Source organism: Phyllosticta citriasiana (genome assembly GCF_038021145.1).
Source record: "Phyllosticta citriasiana strain CBS 120426 chromosome Unknown IWZ02scaffold_7, whole genome shotgun sequence".
NCBI lineage: Eukaryota > Fungi > Ascomycota > Dothideomycetes > Botryosphaeriales > Phyllostictaceae > Phyllosticta > Phyllosticta citriasiana.
Window position 1 is genome coordinate 1,549,397 of NW_027117284.1, and position 20,577 is coordinate 1,569,973.

General features: G+C 45.3%; 3 protein-coding genes and 1 non-coding gene across 4 annotated transcripts; 2 read left to right on the forward strand and 2 right to left on the reverse strand.

Moving 5' to 3' along the window:
* Positions 1-1,385: 1,385 nt before the first annotated feature.
* Positions 1,386-2,572, reverse strand: IWZ02DRAFT_281532 (uncharacterized protein). The gene has a single exon (XM_066763651.1). It carries the CDS (start codon positions 2,475-2,477, stop codon positions 1,683-1,685), a length of 795 nt encoding a protein of 264 aa, XP_066622555.1. The 5' UTR covers positions 2,478-2,572; the 3' UTR covers positions 1,386-1,682.
* A 919-nt stretch (positions 2,573-3,491) lies between these two features.
* Positions 3,492-4,544, forward strand: IWZ02DRAFT_433607 (uncharacterized protein; the record flags this gene model as incomplete). The annotated part of the gene is made up of 1 exon (XM_066766305.1): positions 3,492-4,544. One exon carries the CDS (start codon positions 3,492-3,494, stop codon positions 4,542-4,544), a length of 1,053 nt encoding a protein of 350 aa, XP_066622556.1.
* A 1,066-nt stretch (positions 4,545-5,610) lies between these two features.
* On the forward strand, positions 5,611-8,336 carry IWZ02DRAFT_281560 (vacuolar import and degradation protein-domain-containing protein). The gene has a single exon (XM_066763652.1). It carries the CDS (start codon positions 6,047-6,049, stop codon positions 8,072-8,074), a length of 2,028 nt encoding a protein of 675 aa, XP_066622557.1. The 5' UTR covers positions 5,611-6,046; the 3' UTR covers positions 8,075-8,336.
* Positions 8,337-9,732: 1,396 nt separating this feature from the next.
* IWZ02DRAFT_t70 lies at positions 9,733-9,824 on the reverse strand. Its single transcript has one exon. It is a non-coding gene; the product is annotated as a tRNA-Lys (tRNA).
* Positions 9,825-20,577: the final 10,753 nt, after the last annotated feature.

A 20,577-nucleotide genomic window follows, 5' to 3' on the forward strand; every position in this document is an offset into this window, starting at 1 on the left:
GTGAGGCGAGCTGATCCGGACGCATCATTGTCTCTACAAGGCATGACCGAGAGCTAAATTGCCTTATGCTTTGGTCGAGTCTGCTTGGTCACGGCATTTCTGCAAGCTGCGTCTAGTGATTGCGGCGATACCTGCAGCAGCCACGACAGGTCTAGCGCCGGCAACAGTCGTGCAAGATTCTGCCAGGAGCGATTTCAAGGAATCCTAGTACCTAATAGACTCTGTGCACATGCATTTCGACGGCGAGACGTCGGACAAGAAAGAAAAAAAATCAAAAAAATCGAGGCCATCGTTCCTTTCTTATATTGCGATATTGACGAATGATTGAGCAGAGCCCAGGATTGGCGTTCAGGCCACGTTTGAGAGGGGAAAGTAGCCAACGCGGGGAGGCGCCCGTTTGGCCCGCAGTCTGAGAGAAACGCGCTCTTGAAGAGGCGGAATGGGGAGGCGCGTGTGGCGTCGATCTTTGGGCGACCAGTCAATGAGTTGCAACGGTCCGCAGTTAAGCGAAGCTGCGTGCTGAGAGCGTCCAATGTTTGGTGTGAGACAAGAAAAGTGTGAATGGAGATACGAGAACAATTTTGCCTGCAGAAATGGTCGGCCAGTAGCGTTTAGGCCAAGGTGGAAAAAGATTGTGCAGAAGAGCAACTTGCTCTAGACTCAAAAAGGCATACACGCCGATTGACTTTTGGCGCTTACTAGCCAGTGCCGTAAAGAAACAACAAAAAAAGGAACGACATGGCTGCGCCACACAGCTGTCAATGCGGGAAAACGCAAATCATGGACTCGAGCTTGACTGTGAGGCAACTGAAAAGACGACAGAGCAATGAGATGCGAGCAAAGTCAAATTAACAAACCAAAGCAACATGACTTGTGAACGTTTAGACCAACAAGAACAAAATGGACACGCGTTAGCCTCATCGTACAGAAGGTGGTCAGCACAGACAAGGGGCATCGAAAGTGAAGTCCACATGCTCACGATAGGAGACTTGGAAGATGGCCGACATTGCTTCTGCCTGAACAACATGTGCCAGTGACGGCGCAGAAATGAAATGGTACGATGATGTTCAGGATCAAAAAAGAGGGGAAGCGTCTGAGAGTAGTGCGTCAAGGCAGCTTTTCGCGTGCTGAGGAGCGCGGACTCGTCACTAGCAGTATAGTAGACCAAAGAAAGACCGTCAGCTTCGCAAGCTTCCTCAAGCCGTAAGGTCAGGAGACAAAATTGGAAACTTTCAACAGCCTGAATGCTGGCAAAGGCAATAGTGTCCATCACAACCTGGCTTGCAGCTGCCAGTACGCCACATTACGCATTCTTTGGCTTCGGCTAGGGGCTGCCGACGGGACGGCCAACGGGCTCGGGAGAGGCCACAGCCTCGTGGTGTGGCGATGAGCAGTCGACCAGTGTCGGACGAGTCAAAGCGGCGCCGTGGCAAGATCAAGTCCCAGCTGTTGACAGCCGGTTTTGTCCGTGGCGCCATGGACGGCAACGCCGACGTTGATGGAGATTGACTGGAGACGTCGGTCGAGGTCGGCGGCCGGGCCGAAGTTGAACCAGGCGAGAGGGCAAACGACAGGTCGAGGGCGGGCGACAGAAACGGGCCTCAAACAGGCACAACCGACATGTTCAGCTCACTCACACTCGTTCAGTTTTGAATCTTGCAGACATTTCACCGCATGCTCACTTAGCCCGCCGGCGTTGCACTGCTACCGTCCGGGCTGAAACGGCAGCGTGACATTGTGAGGGCGCACAGCAGAGCAGAGCAGAGCAGAGCAGAGCAGAAGAGACCAAATGCCCCCACGGACGGACGGCTTTGCAATGAGTCACGCAGGAAACGAGGTGGATGGATGCAAACTCGAGAGTCTGGCCGGCGGCTGGCATCGGGTTTGACTCTGGGACAGTCCTCCCTTGTCGGCGCGCATGAGGCGAGATCCTTGCTGAGCTGAGAGCAGCAGCGGCGGCGGCGGCGGCGGCGGCGGCGGCAGCGGCAGCGGCAGCGGCAGCGGCAGCGGCCAAGACGGGCAACCTTTGACGCGATGCAAGGAGCACCGGAGAGGCCGATGTCAACTGTGGCCATCAGAACAACCTTCAGTCTATCGTCGTTTTCCTTCTCCAACTCCGTCTGGCTGGCCCATGACGAAGGAGCCGGGCTCGCAGCGAGGCGCAGCGGGGCGGTTTGCAACTCTGCATACATACGCATGCAGAGCGCAGGGTGCTTCTGACATGTACTGCTGCTGATCGCTGCGCCGTTTTGCAGCTTTTGAAACGGCACCGGCTCGAAACAAGGCCATAGGTGTGGTTGTTGAATACTAGCAGTCCAGTCGCTCGCAGTCGAAAGAAGACGACGGACGGGCCGAAGAATAGATGATGCATTACCAGTCGATGTGCACTGCACCGTGCAGTGTAGTACACTTCGACGCCACTGCGACCCTGCCCGTCGGCTGCACAGCCTCAGCTGCCCCCGGCCCATCCGCATCATGTTGTCGTTTGTTTCTTGCTTGCTGTTTGACCTCGCGTCGTTGCTGCCCAAGCTGGACACTGGCCATCCATCTCTTCTTCGTCATGGTGTCGACACGGCGGTCATGAGGTGCCCCCAACAGGCGCCGTGCCTCTTGTATCTCCATCCCAGCATCACATGGTACCGCAGGTTCGCAGGCCGCCCGGTGCTGAGCAGCATCCATGTCTAACCGTCTTGATTCGCTGCGAGCAGTTTTTGGTTTCAGTCAACAACGACCTGTCATCCAGCTGCTGCTCACATCGACGACGGCGCCGCGTCTACTCTTCCGGTAAGCTCCAACGGCATGGCTGAGCTCCCCATTTAGAAGACTTCTGGAAAGCCACGCCTATCCAAGCTACAATTGGATCCTCGGGCCAGGGACTGTACTGAGGCCCTTGAGCCACCGCTTGCCGTTTCAGGGTTGGCGATGCCACAGCAACTTGATGCCAGATGCGCCTCTCCCGAGCGTCGGTGGAGCCGCTCCAGCGCGCTGCATGCCCACCATTACCAAGCACAACCATGCCCCAGTGTGTACCTAGTGCTCCCAGTGCCCTAAGGAATTAAGGAATTGCCCCTCGCTCGCGCCTTTACCCCCCACCCACCCATCTTGTCCTGCTCCAAGTCTGATGCCACCTATGCAGGCCTTGCCGAACTGGCTCAGCATGCGCGCACCCAGCCGCACACTGCAGCCAGAAAAGGTCGTGACCTCAGATCCGCCCACACTTATAGAAAAGCGCTGCCCCACCACCACTGCCACCACCACCCTCCCTCACCCTTCCACCTCTCACCCCTCTCTCTACCCCTTCCCATTCGTCAGTCTCTCTGAGACCTCTGAACCACAGGCTTGATAATTGTTTACTTTGTGGAGTTTGCCCAGAGAGACCTTTGAGATTTTGCTTTGTATTTCTTTTCTCTTCCCGCTTGTCCTTTTTTTGTGACATCTCCAACGTCGTCCCGCCCCTAATCGTCGCATCTCGCCATCGCATCACCGTCGCAATGCCGATATCATTACTACCAGCCTCGGCCGCCGCTTTTGCACCACGCTCAGCACCCACCATTGTCCTCAACTCAAAAGTCGAGCCATGGTTGACTCAGACGCTCAAGCGAATAAATCGCATAAAGCGGCCCCTCAACAGCGTGCCACAGCATTACCGCTGTCTGATGGAGACTCTGTCCGGCTCAGGCGCCATTTGGTCCCTCTGCTCCCTCATGCTACCCAAGGCACCCGATTCCGAACTGCAAAAGGACCCCGACCCGTTGGTCGAGGCCATGTTCAACTATCAATTGGTCCACATTGAAGCCTACGTCGTACACGTCGACATGGTTTCACAGCATGAGGTTGCATTCAAACTTACACAGGACACCATCGACGCGCTGGTAGAGTACCACAAGGACATTTACTCGGTCGACGTCGCGGCAAACACCTGGTCCTGGGCCGAGAAGGAGGTCCAGCTGAAGAAGCTGCAAGAGGAATTCGTCCAAGCGGTGAATCGCTACGTTTACCGGACCAGCGTACGCGCTTTGGAAGGCCTGGAAGAGGATGGCGCTGGAGAGCTTTTGGATGGCAAAGCCGAAGAGGTGAAGCAAGCAATCATGGGCCTGTTTCTTCCGCTTCTGCCCCCTCCGCCGAGGATCGTCGACGTTGTCCGACCCGCTCCCCTCCTTCCAAGCTCGCATAGAGCCGGTGCGTGGTGGCAGGCCAGTCAACATGGAGCATCGTTGCAACCGCCCCCAGTCGAGCCATGGAGGGTGTTGCCTTCAACGCCGAGCCCGACGACGACGGCGAGCGGCGACAGCCAGCCGTCGTTTTGGACAACCATGGCAGGCAGCGACTTTGAATTGCCACTACCGGCTCCATCCTTCAGCCAGCCAATGTGCACCTCGACGCAGTATTTTAGCCCGCCAACAGCTCCGGCCCCGATCCCTGCGATACCAGCGCTCCCGAGCATGCTGCTCAACCAGTGCGGACCGACCCCTGCGCACACCGGGATGGGAAGCTTTGGATGGGGCTACAACGACTTTGCACCTCAGTATGCTGCCGCTATGTAGCATTATCCTCCAGCAACGTCCTGCTCTGACATCGACAGCTCACGCAGCTGGTGATTTGGCCAATATTCCCGCGGCTCAACACCTCGAACTACGACCATCTCGGCGGACCGGATGATTGCGACCAACCCCACACGAATGAGATGCGACAATTGTATGACTGAATATCTCACGTTACAAACCACGCGAGAGAGGCATGGGACGGCGTTTCGAAACGGCTCAGCGGGTCCTTTTCTTTTCCTCGGTAACCTTCTCCTTGATATCCCAATTTTTTCCTTATCCTTGAGTCTTGTCCCTTTGCAAGCGAGCGTTCTTTGTTTGGGTTTGGATTTCGGATATTCTTCCTTACCACTCGCGGCCGGCAGAGCCTGGTCCTTTTTATTCTCGTCTTTTGCATCTCTGGGAGGTTCGCATGTCCAAGCATTTTAAAGATGGTTTAGGCCTCACGGCCACTTTGGGCGGGTACACTTGGATGTTTGCCCATTGTACTTTTTTTTTTTTTTTTTTTTTTTTCCAAACGTCGTCAAGGAGGTCGTGTCGAGATGGGCTAGTCCCATTTCCTTCAAGCCTTGCTTTTGTCTGCCACTTTGACTGGATCAGTGGGGGGCGGCGACTCGGGAGCATTCTACGCATCTGGCATGTTTGTAATGTTTCTCACACGTGGCGGCGCGGTTTGAGGGTGGTATGGACTCGACGAGGACGGAGGGTGTACTGCTTGAAGCAGACGACTCGGTCGATGGCTGCTCCGCTTGCGGACAGACGGCGTCGTGGTGCCTTTCTCCCTTCGGGCCTCGCTGGACGTGCAGACATAGGGTCATCTCCTATGCCTCGGCCTGGTAAGCTGGGGGGGCTCTTTGCTAGCCAAGGAGAATCGGATGCTGGAGCGATAAAATGTAATAAAACAAATTGAGGATTTGACGTGGTACCTTGTGGTGAAGCTTAAATTTAGCGCAAGGTACTGCCAACGGACGAGTGGACTGGACCTGACGCATTGGGCGAAGGTCGGCCTGCCGGTGGTGGTGACCTAACGGCACCGGGCGATAACGTCAGTCGGCCTGTTGAAAGCCTCACTTCATTGCATCTTCATTTATATTCATCCACCCGCTTGCCCGACCTGAGAGAGAGAACTGGAAAGCCAGACCTGGACCCCGCATCGTTGTGAGACGTCACCGCAGACATCGCCAAAACTCTCCCGCGAAACCATCACCGCTGGCCGTTTCAGCCCGCAGCCGCGCCCAGTCGTACTTGTCCATCAACTCCACGACCTCATCGCCAGGCCATCATCGTCAAAGCGCCCCTTTCCTTTGTCGTCGACAGCGCAGCGCAGCCGCGACTCACGCCTGGCCTCGACCCATCCGCCGGGATCCCTTTGTTGCCTCAGCCACGCAATGCGTCCTGTCCCCTTGCGATGCCTCTGACCCTGACCACGGCCTCCGACTTTGATCCTGTACAGCTCGCCTCACCCTCGTTTTCCATTGCCAGCAGTGCACCTCCACCGCCGTGAGATGCCGCCGCCAACCTCGCGCGCCAGTCCGCAGCCGACGGTACGTCTGCCTCCTACCGCGCCGCCAGCACCTCCGCCTGACACGGCACCGCAACAGGACGACTCCACTGCCCGCCCCAACACCCCACCTTCGTATCTTTCAGCCTTGCGCCAGCTCGAGTCCCCCGTGTCGCCCCAGGTCATCAACCTGGCCGCGACGCTGACAACTCAGGCCGAAAACGACGCCGATGCAGACAACGTCAGCTTCCTGCGCCGGCCCATGGACCCGCAGGACGAGTGGCGCCAGCAGAACGCGGCCGCGGAGGACGAGCTCTTTGAGGAAGTGCGCGCGGCCCGCGATCGTCTGAGGGCGCGGACGGTCGAGCTGCAACAACACGAGCAGGACACGCGCGATCGCCAGATGCGCCTGTCGCGTGTCATGGAACGGCTCGAACGCCTGAACCGCCTGCACTTTTCCATGCCTTATAGCGATCGTGTACCCCATCAAAACAACCTCTACGACTGGAGCCCCCCGGCCGAAACAGACAACCAAGATGACCTGCGGGACATGATGATATCAAACGAGGGCGCTCGGAACGTGCGTGAGCTCAGGAGACACTGGGAGCGGCAGCAGAGGAATGAGGGCCCGAGAACATCGGAATCAAGATGGAGCTCCTCCACCGCCCAGCCGTCCGAGTCGTCACTGAGGTCGACGCAATCGAGAAGACCACCGCGATTCTCTGCGAGATCGAGGGATAATATGCAACGCTACATCACGGACCGCGACACTGCCATTCGGAATGCTCAATCCGGTGACCTAGGTCGCATTCAAACAAGCCGCTACGGTTGGCATTCTTCGATAGAGCCGCGTCCTGCCGACCCGTCTGCGCGGGCGTGGACACCACCAGGACCGTCCTCGGGGAGGGATAGAACGTGGGAGCGAGACTATCGGCGGGCATTTCTCGAGAATCCCAGCAGCAATCCTCCACCTTCGTCTCCCTGGTTGGAGCAAACCATTCGGTATCTCTCCAAGATACGAGCCTCTGAAAGCTACGAGGATAGTCTCTTTCACGCAGTAGATGCTGGTTTCGTTACCAAGGAGTTTTTTGGCGGGAACCACGAGGATTTCATATTGGATGTAGGCTCGATACCCCGGCCAGCGGAAACGTCTTGGCTTGCTCCTGGTGCAGTCTTTTCCGGGTCACAACATGCCACGACGGTTACTTCCAGCTCCTCTACTTCCTCCCAAATACCGACGACCACCGCCGCAACCCTCTATCGCCTCCAAAACACCGAAGCGTCCATAAGGGCGACATTATATGGCGCCGAAGCCCTTGGATCACACAGGACCGACGACGCCAGACCTCCGCACACTCAGCATCAGCAAGACCGATGGCCAGTCAAGGTAACGATTCACGCCGTTGACTGGGCGAAAATGACACTCTCTGCCACCATGGAAGCCTACAACGTCCCCTCACATCCGCCGCAATACCCGGGCAGCAATCTCGACACCACCGTCCCTCCTCGCCCCGGGACTCGCACATCGAGCATCACAACATACCTCGAAGGCGAGATTCTCGACTTCCAAACCCATACGCTATTGACGGAGAGCTTCAAGAGCAGTCCGGCAACGGACGCCACATACTGGCGCAAACTGCCGCCGTTTGCCCACTTGCGTGACAACGACCTGATCCACAGCCTCGTCAGCCACGAATACGTATCCAAGCTCGCCAACGAGTGGATCCTGATGCGGTGGAAGGAGCGCTGCTTCGTCAGATCGACGGGAGCTGCGCGTCGCCAGCAACAACAGCAACAGTCAAATCCAACCCCTGCCTACTCGTCGTCGTCGTCGGCGCTGCGCTCCTCGGTCGACGAGGAAATGGCAGAGGATGGCTGCGGCCTCACCATCTCGGGCTTCTACTACGTCTGCCTGCGCCGCAGCGATGGCGCCGTCGAGGGCCTGTATTACGACCCCCAGAGCAGCCCGTATCAGCATCTCAAACTGTCGCCGGTTGGTGGCGGCAACTTTCCCGTGTGGGGCTTCAGGTGAAGCTGTTGCGAATGATTTTTGCGTTTGGCGAGCGAGTGGTCTGGCACGACATAATTGCGGCTGTCGTGATCCGGCGCGCGAAATGCTCCAGGTCCAGCTTTAATGGTGTGGCGAGCGCGTCTGTCTTGCCTCTGGCCTCCCTCCCTCCGCTGTCTACCTCTGCCTCTCCCCGCCCTCGTCGCTCCTCGCTCCTAGTATCTCATACTGCTCCTCCCCCCTGCCATCGACGACCGAACGATACTCCTTCGCCCGCGCACGCTTTAATTGTCCGTCATCAGTCAGCCGGTCTTGGTCCTTGTGTGACTACCTACCTGCGAACGACCCTACCTACCTACCTACCTACCCGAGCCTGCCTACCTCCCGCTCTACACACCTAGAGGCCTGTCTACACATCTTTCACGTTGATTACATTGGCCTGCGACGCGCGCTCTGTACAGAGGTAGAGGTAGGTAGGTAGGTAGGCGCAGGTTTCGGCGAAGGCCACAACTGGGGCGGACGTGTAGCAGCGGGAGCGGGGGCTGCAGATGCGCATGTACGCAGACAGAGGTTCTTGTGACGTCGTACGTCTGTACGTGTGTACGTTTGGATGTTTGGATTGGATCAGTGTTTGTACTCCGGCTTGTACATACATACCTACATACCTACATACAGACCTACCGACCTACAGACAGCCGACCTATGGGCCTATTATGGGCCTATGCCTCAGGCCTGCTTATGTGGTGTGTAGAGTGCTAAGCTAGGTACCTTATGTATCCTAATACCCCGAAATGAGTTGAGTCGAGTTGAGTTGAGTCAAGTTGGATTGTTGGATAACGGATAGATAATGATGGAAGAAAGAAAGAATGAAGGGATGAAGGAGGGAAAGAGCGAAGGCTGGTAGGTAGTTAGTGTATATGTGTGGATGATGTATCATGTACCAGGTACTGTCCGTATGTACGCTTCGTGCTTGAACACTGACTGCACGGTGTGCGAACGATCAAGCTTCCTGGGCTCATTCATACGATCATTCATCCATTCAAACATGCCCTTCACCAAACTCTTGGCTTCCTCTGGCATGTTAGGCTGGTGGAGACATGATAGCGAGGGTGGAAAGAGGCTGATTTGCTGCGCTCTCATGGCATTCACTGCGTATTCTGTTCTATCCTATCCTATCCTATCCTATCCTATCCGTGTGCCGTACTTGTGATGCCTCGAGGGAGAGGCTTGTAGCTACTTGTGTGGCCACCCTTCAAAGCAGATGCTATCCGGGAAAATCGAGGTCGTCCGCCATGTAGTTGGTCCTTCTTCTCCAACCAACTGGCCCCTTGCGTCCTTGCAAAGATGTCTTGATTCGGGATCGCAGGCTGCCCGGCCAGAGGGCAGGAGGTGTTGTTGTTGGTCTCGAGGCATGTCTGCGCGCGCTGGGAGGATGGATCTTTGTCTTTCGGATGACTGTCCACAGTCGGCCGCCCAAGATCATTCTTGGTGAGCGCGAAAGAGGAAGGCACGGCTTAGATCGACGCCCGCACGGCCCGCTCCACGTGCGGCGATCGCACAGCGCGCAGCCAAAACAAAAAAAATATATATATTTGAAAAAATTCCAACATCCGCAGCCGCCATCCCATCACTTCACCACCAACCAACAACCGACAAAACAGCAAAAAAGTAATTGGGAGATGAGCCCAACGCGGGGCTCGAACCCGCAGCCTTAAGATGCCAGGTACTGAGGTGTACTAAGAGTCTTACGCTCTACCGATTGAGCTAGCCAGGCAGACAGTAGAACTTGTAAGATTCCTGCGCTTTTATTAAATGCGTATTAGGTATTTAGCTTTATAAATAATGATTAATTAATTATTTATTTATTTTAATTAATTAATTAATTAATAAATTTATTAATTAATTAATTTAATTTTACGTCCTAGTAGAGCTAAATAGCTATTTAGGACGGGGCTACCCTATATATAAATAGCTAAGAAACCGCGTAAGGGGTACCTAGACTATTAATTAATTAATTAATTAATTTAATTTTACGTCCTAGTAGAGCTAATTAGCTATTTAGGACGGGGCTACCCTATATATAAATAGCTAAGAGACTACGTAAGGGGTACCTAGACTATCTAGTTTATTATTATATAATAATTTACTATAGGGTATATAGGTAGGTTTTTAGGGAATAGTTAGCTATTATATATAGATTTTACTTATATAACTATAGGTAGCTACGTATAAGAATAGAGAAATAGATTATATAGAAGGGAAATATAGGGAAGTATACTAAGGTAAGGGTTTATAGCCTCCTTAGGTAGGGGGTTAGTAAGGGTTTTAGGCCTTCTTAGGTATAAGACTAAGGTACTACTTATAGGTAGATACCTTTATTAACTAGAGGAACTCTATTATGTAGGAGATTCCTAGATAAGTATTTAGGAGGAGCTCTATTAAGAGATTACTCCTATATACTAGCTTAGCTAGCTATATTAAGAGGCTAGCTAGTAGCTTCTCTTATATACTACTATATCTTAGGTAACTAAGAAGTAGGTATTTTAGGTTTTATGTTACGGTGCTATAGTAGGGGTAGTATAGTATATCCGTCTTTCTAAAGTAGTATAGGTAGGCTTTAAAGTAGCCGTACCTAAAAGTTAGTTAGTAGAAGGCTAAGGCGCATTACCGTTCTATATAGGGGATTTTAATGCATCCTCTAGGCTTCTACTATAGGTTAGCGTAGTAGGTATTAGGGTTTCGTACGATAGCTTTCTTAGCTATTTTAGTAATATATGTTACCTATTCTATACGTATCTATACTCATAGCTATTACTAGACGTAAGTAAAGCTAGTCCTATCCCTAGAGGGTAAGGTATCTAATACGGCCTCCTTTATAATACGATTAGCTTATTCGTTCCTATAGATACTAGTATGCCCTAGTACCTAGTATAGGGAAACCCTATATCCTATTCGTACGAGGGTATTTATAGCTTAAACTATTTATATTTAGCATTCCTAGCTAGCGTCGTTAGAGGGGACCTTAAGCCTCTAGAGGGCGGCTTAGTTATCTACGAAGACCTTAATATAGTTATTCTTTAGGCCGTATAAGATAGCCTACTTAGGTATAGTAGGAATAGCATCTAGTTCCCTATTATATACTATTAGTAGTAGGCTAAGGTTAGCTCCCTTACTAGTATATAGTACATCTCTAGATGGGTTCTATGCGTAAAAAGCCGTACTAATTCCTTTTCTACTAGGGATACATGAAGCATCTATATAGATATAAACATCTAAGAAGGGGGCTTTATTTACTATCTACTAATAGGCTATAGCCTCCTCCTCTTTAGAATTAGTACTAATATATACCTTATACGGGAGAGATCTCTTCTATAGGGGAAAGTAGAAGTACGTGATTCTCTTCTAGCTATTACTCTTAAGATATATAATGCTAGCTTTTACTCTCTTAAGCTAAGTTAGCCGCTTTTATATAGGGTCTCCTTCTATTAGAGCGGGGATTTACTTAAGGGCTTTACGGATAGGGTGTACTAGTATAAGTTTCCTTACCTAGAGGGTATAAGACCTAATTTCCTTATTAAGGCGTAGGGCTAGGGGGAGAAGAGCCGCTTCTAGCTCTATTAGCTAGGTAGGGGTTATCTAGAAGGCTCTAAGAATCCTTTAAAGTGCTACTCCCTATAGGGATTAGTAGCTCCTTATAAAGCTAGCCTAGTTCTTCTAGTAGATTTAGCTATCATAGTCTACTATACTAAGCACGCATACTAGGTAGATTTATTATACGGCTTAGGGAGAAAGGCCTTATTCCGTATTTACTAGCTAGGTAAGCCTAGAGAAGGCCCCCTTAGCTTACGTAATACGGGTAGCTAGGTGTTATTTAAAGGTAAGACCTTTATTAAATAGAATACCTAGCTATCGTACGAGGGGTTTTAGCTATATCTTTTCCCTATTTAGTAGGTAGACCGGGACTAGGTCTATTTTCCTAGTAGAGAAGTAGATAAGCTCTATCTTATTAAGGTTAAAGTCTACTATATATTCTTTCCCTTTCTAAAAAACGTACGACGTAGCTCTTTATAGGAGGGTTACGTTACGTTTCTATAAGGAGGAGATAGTAGTAAGGGAGATGTTATCTATATATAAGAGAGGGCTAACGGCCCCTATTTAAAAGATCTCTCATATATATATAAGAAATAGGATAGGTAAGACTAGACTTCCCTAGGGGATTCCTATTTAGACTAGGGTGAGGTTTTCTATCTAGCTATTAAATAATAGCTAGGTTATATAATCCTATAGGAAGGATTTAACCTAGTATAGAAGGCGTGCTGGAAGCTAAAGTCTAGCTATAACTATAAGGAGTTAGTTATAGGCTATATAGTTAAATGCCCTTTATATATTAAGAAAGAGGGTAGATACTTTCTTATTCTACTATCTAGCTCCCTAGACCTAATAAGTTAGGAGGAGAGCTATATCTATTACGGACTTCTTTAGCCTACCCCTAATTTAGGAGGAGTAGAGTAGGTTAGTTATTTTAGTAAGTACTCTAAGCTATTTTACGAAAAGTCTCTCTAGTACCTTCCCTAGGTAGTTAAGAAGAGAGATAACCCTATACGCCTTAGGTTAGGAGTAGTCTAGTTTACTTAGCTTTTATAGGATTACTCCGCGTGCCTCTCTCTAGAGAAGTAGTTAGTAGCCCTAGTTAAATAGTATATAATAGATGTAAAGGAGTTACTCTAGGGCAGCCTTATATACTTTAATAATAATTTCTTACGTAATTATATCCGGGCTAGGGGACTTGCCCTTTATCTAGAAGGAGTATATATTAGCTAGCTCTTCTTTAGTAAGTAATAGCTATTTCTAGTCTAGGTCCGGCTAATAGGATACCTAGTCGTACGACTAAGCCTAAGGGGGTAAGGGGAATAATTTCTCCTAGAGAGCTTAGCATTTACTAGGGAAAGAAGAGTATAAGGTCCCTCTTATATCTTAAATTTATAGGATAAGACTAGAGGTAGATAGGTAGGTATAAGCCATAGCTTAGAAAATTATACGGGGTGTTTCTTCTATAAGGAAGGATTCCTAGTAGTTAGACTTTACTAATTTTAGAGCTATAGTATATTTATTCCGAGCTACCTTATACTCTTCTTCGTTCTTCGTACGTCTAGCCCTTACTATGTTCGTACGAAGGTTAGATAGGTCTCTTATCTACTAGGGCTTTACCCTAGATTTAGGAGCGTAGGTAGGGATATATATAGCTATAGAGTCGCTAATAGCTATTTAAAGTGCCTCCCCTAGTTAGTTAAGTATTAGGATATTAATCTTCTAGGTAAGGACCTCATTAGGGGCTTAGGCTAGAAGATTTATAATCTTAGGTTATATAGCCTATACGGCTATAGTAAGTCTTATTTAATATAGTTCCTAAAATTCTAGCTATTTAGCTTTCTTTATGTTATACTAAGCTTATTCGGGGCCTCTAGGCTAGGACTAAATAGTAAGAGTAAATAGTATTCCCTTATAGTCTAAGCCTACCTTAACTATTTACTAGTCTCGTACGAGGTTAGCTATAGATAAGAAGGCTACTATAAGATCTATAATAGTCTTATTAGCTATACTATAGCGGAAGTATATGCCTTCCCCTAGGGTATTCATAATCTTAAGGTTATTATCTTTAATCTAGTCTATTAGCTTCTTAGCCTCTAGTAATTATACGGCTAGGGGGTCCTAGAATAGATAATGTTCGTTAAAATCCCCTATAAAGAGGGAGGGGGTTTCTACCTTATTATATTTTAGGACCCTCTCTATTATATAAGGAAGGTTTTTATTAGCTTAGGTTTACCTAGCTTCATTATACACGTTAATAAGGCGAGTTTATGTAGTTAGTCCTTCTATCTCTAGTACGAGGGTGTCCTTACTAGGGAGGATATCTAGATGAAAGTTAATCTAGACTCCCTATATAAATCTTAACTAGTATACTAGCGTATAGGGGCGTTTCTACCCGTATAAGGGGAGGATCTAGTAGAAAGATAGGTAGTTAACTAATTATAGACTTCCGTCTTACGTTACTATCTACGGTTCTTATACGAGGATTAGGTAGACCCCTATCTCTACTATAAGTTAAAGGGCCGTCTCTATAGGTAGGAGGCTTTTATTAAGGTTAACTTATAGGATTTTAATGTCCTCTATTATGCTTTACGCTTTAAGGTAGTAATAGGGCATTATTTATCTATAGCCTAGTAGTTCCTATAGTAATTAACGTACTAGAGGGCTATATAGAGATAAGCCTTACCCTTTATCGTATAATAGGGGCATTTATAGGCGGTAGAGAGGTAGGCCTCCGCGTAGTATTTATACCTAGAAGCTTTTATACACCGTATAGAGTTATATCTAAAAGTTTAGCATTTCTTATACTATGTAGAGGTAGGCGTATTATGCATCTTTTCTACTTTAATACTAATTCCTACGATGTTTAGCCTCTTTACGATAGCCCTTTTAGCCTCTACCTCTATAGCGAAAGTAAGAACTACTAAACCCGCTTTTTAGGTTATACGGTATTCCTTAGGGGTAAGCTAGTAGGGCTCCCTAATTACCTTTAGTCTAGGGTTAAAGGTTACTACCTTATTAGTAATAAATTTAGTAATATTAACTTTATCTAGGTCTACTATTAGAATACCGTAGGTAATAACTTTAAACTAGGGGATATTAGCTTAAAAGGAAGCTCCTAGGAATGTATAAAGTAGTACCTCTTTCTTATAAAGAAGAAAGTTAGTAGTAAAGCTAGGTGCGTATATAAGGATTAGGTTACCCTTAAAGGATTCCTTTACTAAGGCGATAACGGGGGCAGTAAGGCCGGTTACCTATAGCTACTAGTTAATGCTATTTCGTACGGTAAGGCTAGTAATCTTAGGGATTTAGCCTCTTACGATGACTTATCTTTCCTAAAGAGTCGGCTAAAGGCGGGAGGTTTAGGTTTTCTTCTTAATAACCGTCTATTCTTATAGTGCGCTACTCTAGGAGGCTCCCTAGACTACTATATAGGTAAATATATAAGGGGATCCGGCAGCCTAGGGGCTAGGAGGGGATATAGTAGGTACTATTCTTAGTTTAGGAGTAGGAGCCTAAGTCTACTAGGCCTTCTAGGCTAGTATATAAGATACTAATTCTAGGGAATAAATCTATATAGTAAGAATTAACTTAGTAAAGTTAACCCTTCCCTTTTCTATATAGTCTCTAAATACCGTAGTAAGATTAAGGAGCTTTCTCTTTATCTCTATATCTAGCGTAAGATAGGTAGCGTTAACTATATATAAGAGAGCTATATTAAGAGCTTCGCTTATTATATAAAAGTTTACTACGAAGGGCTAAGTAAATATTCTCTTATTTAGTAAGTTAGGGGAGGGTACTAGGCGTTTACTACCTATAGTTAGAGTAAGAAACTCCTCGTACGAGATAGCTAGTAGGCTAGAAGGCATATAGGAAGTAGAGTTTCCCTATTAGCCTAAAATAGTTATGCCTAAGGCTGTAGATGTGCCTAAGGCACTATACCTAGAAGCTAGTAGGAGTAGTAGGTAGATATTTACCCGAGGATTATCCGTACATTTTTTCTTATTATTAATAAGGTCTAGTTATAGGCTTTACTAGGGAATTTCACCCTCTTCTATAGTGTTTCCTATTACTACATCCTAGTTACCCTCCTATAGGAGAGGGTATATCTTATTCTACCCTATCTAGTTACTCGTACGCTAAAGCGCTATTAAGAAAAGATAGGTATAAGGTTTTAGTAAGGTGAAGGTTTTATAGGTATAGTAACGACTTTTTTTAAGCACGGCTATTTTCTAAGAATTAGTAGCTAGACCGAAAAAAGTTATTATTAATTAATTTAATTTTACGTCCTAGTAGAGCCGATTAGCTATTTAGGACGGGGCTACCCTATACGTAAATAGCTAAGAAACCGCGTAAGGGGTGCCTAGACTATCTAGTTTATTTAATTAATTAATTAATTAATTAATTATTTTACGTCTTACTAGAGCTATAGGCTATCTAAGACGGAGCTATCTATAGGGGATACTACATACGTTTATAAGGTAAGTAGGAATGCCCGGCTAAAGAGTCTTATATAACGAAGTATAATTCTTAGTATAGTATTAGTATAGGGTTATTATAGATAGATAGTTTATCTAGGCTCTTTTTAGGTAAGGAGGGGCTAAGAACTAGCCTTCCTACCGTTATCTAAGTAGATAGGTAGCATGAAGTAAGAGTAATAAAAGGAAGAGGGGCGGGAAGAAGGCGTACGTAGAAAAGTAAATATAGTATAGGGTAGTAGGTAAGGTAGATTATATATATACTCTACTATAGCGTTCTAGTACTATCCCTAATAGCATAATTTTAAGGTAACCTAATATTTATGCTAGGGGGATAGCTTTATTAGATAATAGGGATAGTTTAGGTCCTAGGAGTAATAAGTACCGTTATAGTTACTATACTTTAACACTATATAGGCATATTTCGTACCTCTCTTTATATAGTAGTTATAGTCGTGCTTTTCTATAGTATAGAGGCTAGTATATAGTAAGTATTTAGTCCTATTACGACACCTAGAGGAGCTATAGCTAAATTCTTAACACTTCGTATACTACATATCTAGAGTGATTCTAAGGAGTTTTATAACCCTTATACTTACTCCTATAAGATAGAATAGCTTTAAGATGGCTATCTCTACCTCTTTTACTATATAGAAGGCCATAATAACTAACCCTACTTTTTAGGTAGCCCTCCTTTCGGCCGAAGTAAGCTAGTATAGAGTTCTAATAATAGAAAGACTAGGATTAAAGGTACGGACCTCTTCTATAATAAATTATCTAATATTAAGTAAGTATAGGTCTTTAAGAGGGATGCTATAGGTAATAACCTTATACTAGGTTTAGTTCTCCTAGACTATAGCGTCTAGGAATAGGTAAGTAAAGAGGTCCTTATAGGAGGTAAGGAATTTAGAGTCGTACTAGGGTAAGCCGGTAAGTAGGATGTTATCCTTCTCTATATATATTACTATCGACATAATAGGGCTAGATATGCCTACGTTCTTAAAGGCGTTATTAATGTTATTTCGTACGGAGAGAGGGTTAAAGTCTAGGAAGGGACTTTACTACTAGATAATAACCTACATGTCCCGTAGGGTCTTTAGGGGAGTAGTAGCTAGCTTTATAGTTATCTTTAGGTAAGGAGTTATTATATATAGTTTTCTAGTAGTAGTTACTTTCTAGGCTTAGGTTACGTATAATGGGTTAGCTAGGGTTATAGGAAGGATAACTAGCTTTTATAGCTAGTAAACCTTTACTCCTAGCGTATAAGTAGTATTTTTAAGGAAGTAAACTTATATAGCGAGAACTAATAACGCATTACCTACGCGACCTATCTTAGTATAATCCCGTAGGACGTTACTAAGGTTATAGAGTCTTTACTTTTTACTTATATTATACGTAAGGTTCGTTACGTATAGGATGTAAGAGAGGGCTATATTAATTACCTCCTAGGTAGTATTAAAGTTTAAACGAAATCTAACCCTAGTCCTTTTTTCTTAGTAGGTAGGGTTAGGTTTAGAAGCATCTACTAGGATAGTTCTCTTCGGCTTAGTATACTATTTCTTAATTAGGCCTAGTACGATAAGTAGTAGGGATAATAGGGGGATAGGGCTTATAGGGAAGTCCTAGTCTATTTCCTTAGGTTTATTAGCTAGTTAAGTAGGCGGTAGGCCGGACGGTATAGGGGTATCCTAGTCTATTTCCTTAGGTTTATTAGCTAGTTAAGTAGGTAGTAGGCCGGGCGGTATAGGGGAGTCCTAGATTTTATAGTTACGGCCGTCTAGTAGAAGGGAAACTAGGTTAGGTAGGGCCTTCCCTTAGGAGGTAGGTACGAGTATACTTATAGTACGATACTTTAGAGGGTAGGTTTTTACTTTCTAACTTTAGTTATATACGTACGAGCCCGCGCTATAGAGTTATAGCGGGTGTAGTAATTTTTAATTTTTTAAAAATTTTATGTATAGTAATAACTTATTAACGCATAGGCTTTTTCTAAGAAGTAGTAGCTAAACTAAAGAAGAGTATATTAACTAGAGCTATAGGCTATCTAAGATAGAGCTATCTATAGGGGATACCACGTACGTTTATAAGGTAAGTAGGGATACCCGGCTAAAGAATTTCGTACGACGAAGTATAATTCTTAGTATAATGTTAGTATAGGGTTATTATAGATAGATAGTTTATCTAGGCTCTTTTTAGGTAAGAGGGGGCTAAGAACTAGCCTTCCTACCGTCGTCTAAGTAGATAGGTACTATATACGTTTATAAGGTAAGTAGAAATACCTAGCTAAAGAATCTCGTACGATAAAGTATAATTCTTAGATAAATAAATAATTAATTAATTAATTATTTTACGTCTTACTAGAGCTATAGGCTATCTAAGACGGAGCTATCTATAGGGGATACTACGTACGTTTATAAGGTAAGTAGGAATGCCTAGCTAAAGAATCTTATATAATAAAGTATAATTCTTAGTATAATGTTAGTATAGGGTTATTATAGATAGATAGTTTATCTAGGCTCTTTTTAGGTAAGGGGGGGCTAAGAACTAGCCTTTCTACTATTATCTAAGTAGATAGGTAGTATAAAGTAATAGTTATAAAAGGAAGGGGGATAGGAAGAAGGCGTATATAGAAAAGTAAATATAGTATAGGGTAGTAGGTAAGGTAGATTATATATACGCTCTACTATAGCGTTCTAGTACTATCCCTAATAGTATAACTTTAAGGTTACCTAATATTTCTACTAGGGGGATAGCTTTATTAGATAATTAGGATAGTTTAGGTCCTAGGAGTAATAAGTACCGTTATAGTTACTATACTTTAACGCTATATAGGTACATTTTATGCCTCTCTTTATATAGTATTTATAGTCGTGCTTTTCTATAGTATAGGGGCTTATATTACGTAGTAGTAAAATAACTTATAAGTAGGGGGTATAGCCGAAGTAGATCTACTAAGAAGCGCTTAATTATACGTAATTCTAAGAATACTCCTTAATCTACCCTAGGCTATACTACCTTTTATATGCCTTAGTCGGACGATAATAGGATTACCTTTATCTATAAGCTAACTACTATCTAGCCTTATACTATAGTCTACTACTCTATATATATATCTAAAGTAGTATACGTAGTTAAAGGATTTATCTAGAGTAGCGACTATTTCGTACGACCCTTATATAACGAGTTAGTCGTTACGGCTTATACCTAGGTAGTTAGATAGTTCGCTACTTAGGCGGGCTAAGTTAGTTCATCTATTAGTTCTACTAAGTCGGTTTATTAGGAAGCATATTAGGCCGTATCTATTATCTAGGGTATATGTTAGCGGTATTCTATAAAGATAAGTAATATCTTTATTATATACCGTATGGTAGATAGTTTATAGTAGAGAATGTAGTAGATTCTTTACTATAAGAGAACTTCCTTAAAGGACTAACTAGTAGGCTACCTAAGGGTGTTTATATAGAAGAACCTATAGATTCTAGAGAGTTCTATCTCTAGGTAATTAGTAATAGGTTCTTCTATTAATAGAAGACGATTTCTAATCAATCTAGACTAGAAGATTCTAGGCCTTAGTAATGAGATAATCTAGAATAAGGGCTGGTATTCTATAAAGATAAGTAATATCTTTATTATATACCGTATGGTAGATGGTTTATAGTAGAGAATGTAGTAGATTCTTTACTATAAGAGAACTTCCTTAAAGGACTAACTAGCAGGCTACCTAAGGGTGTTTATATAGAAGAACCTATAGATTCTAGAGAGTTCTATCTCTAGGTAATTAGTAATAGGTTCTTCTATTAATAGAAGACGATTTCTAATCAATCTAGACTAGAAGATTCTAGGCCTTAGTAATAAGACAATCTAGAATAAGGGCTAGAATCTAAAAGAACCCGTAGGAATAAGTTCTTAGTAATAGAAGAGGTCTAGAAGAGTCTAGAATAGTCTAGACTTATTCTTAGGCCTCTAACACTCCCCCTAACTTATTACGTAGGGTAATAGAGAGGAATTTAGTAAAGAGAGCCTTAGTAAGTACCTTAGTTAAGGCGTCTACAGGCATCTTCTTTAGTAGTAGTAGGTTCCCTATTACTATAGAGTAAGTAATAAGAGATATTTTCCTCTATATTACTTAGGCCTTCTATAGTAATATAGCTGCTACTACTAGGGATTCTAACCTCTTTAAAGGTCTCTCTAAGAGGATGAGGTACTTCTTCTATAGGGCTATTAATAGTAGCCTCTATAGTAGTCGATTCCTTAGAAGATTTTTCTCTAAGGCGCTCACTTCTCCTAGGCTCCTCCCTACTAGTATCTATAGTAGTTATAGACCTAGATCTTAGTCTATTAGGAGGGCTAGTTATAGAAGAAGGAAATATAGGCTTAGTATAGTCTATATCTTCCTTATCTTCTATACTTTTAGTATAGGGAGAAGGAAATTCATCCTCTTTAAAGGTAACATCCCTAGTA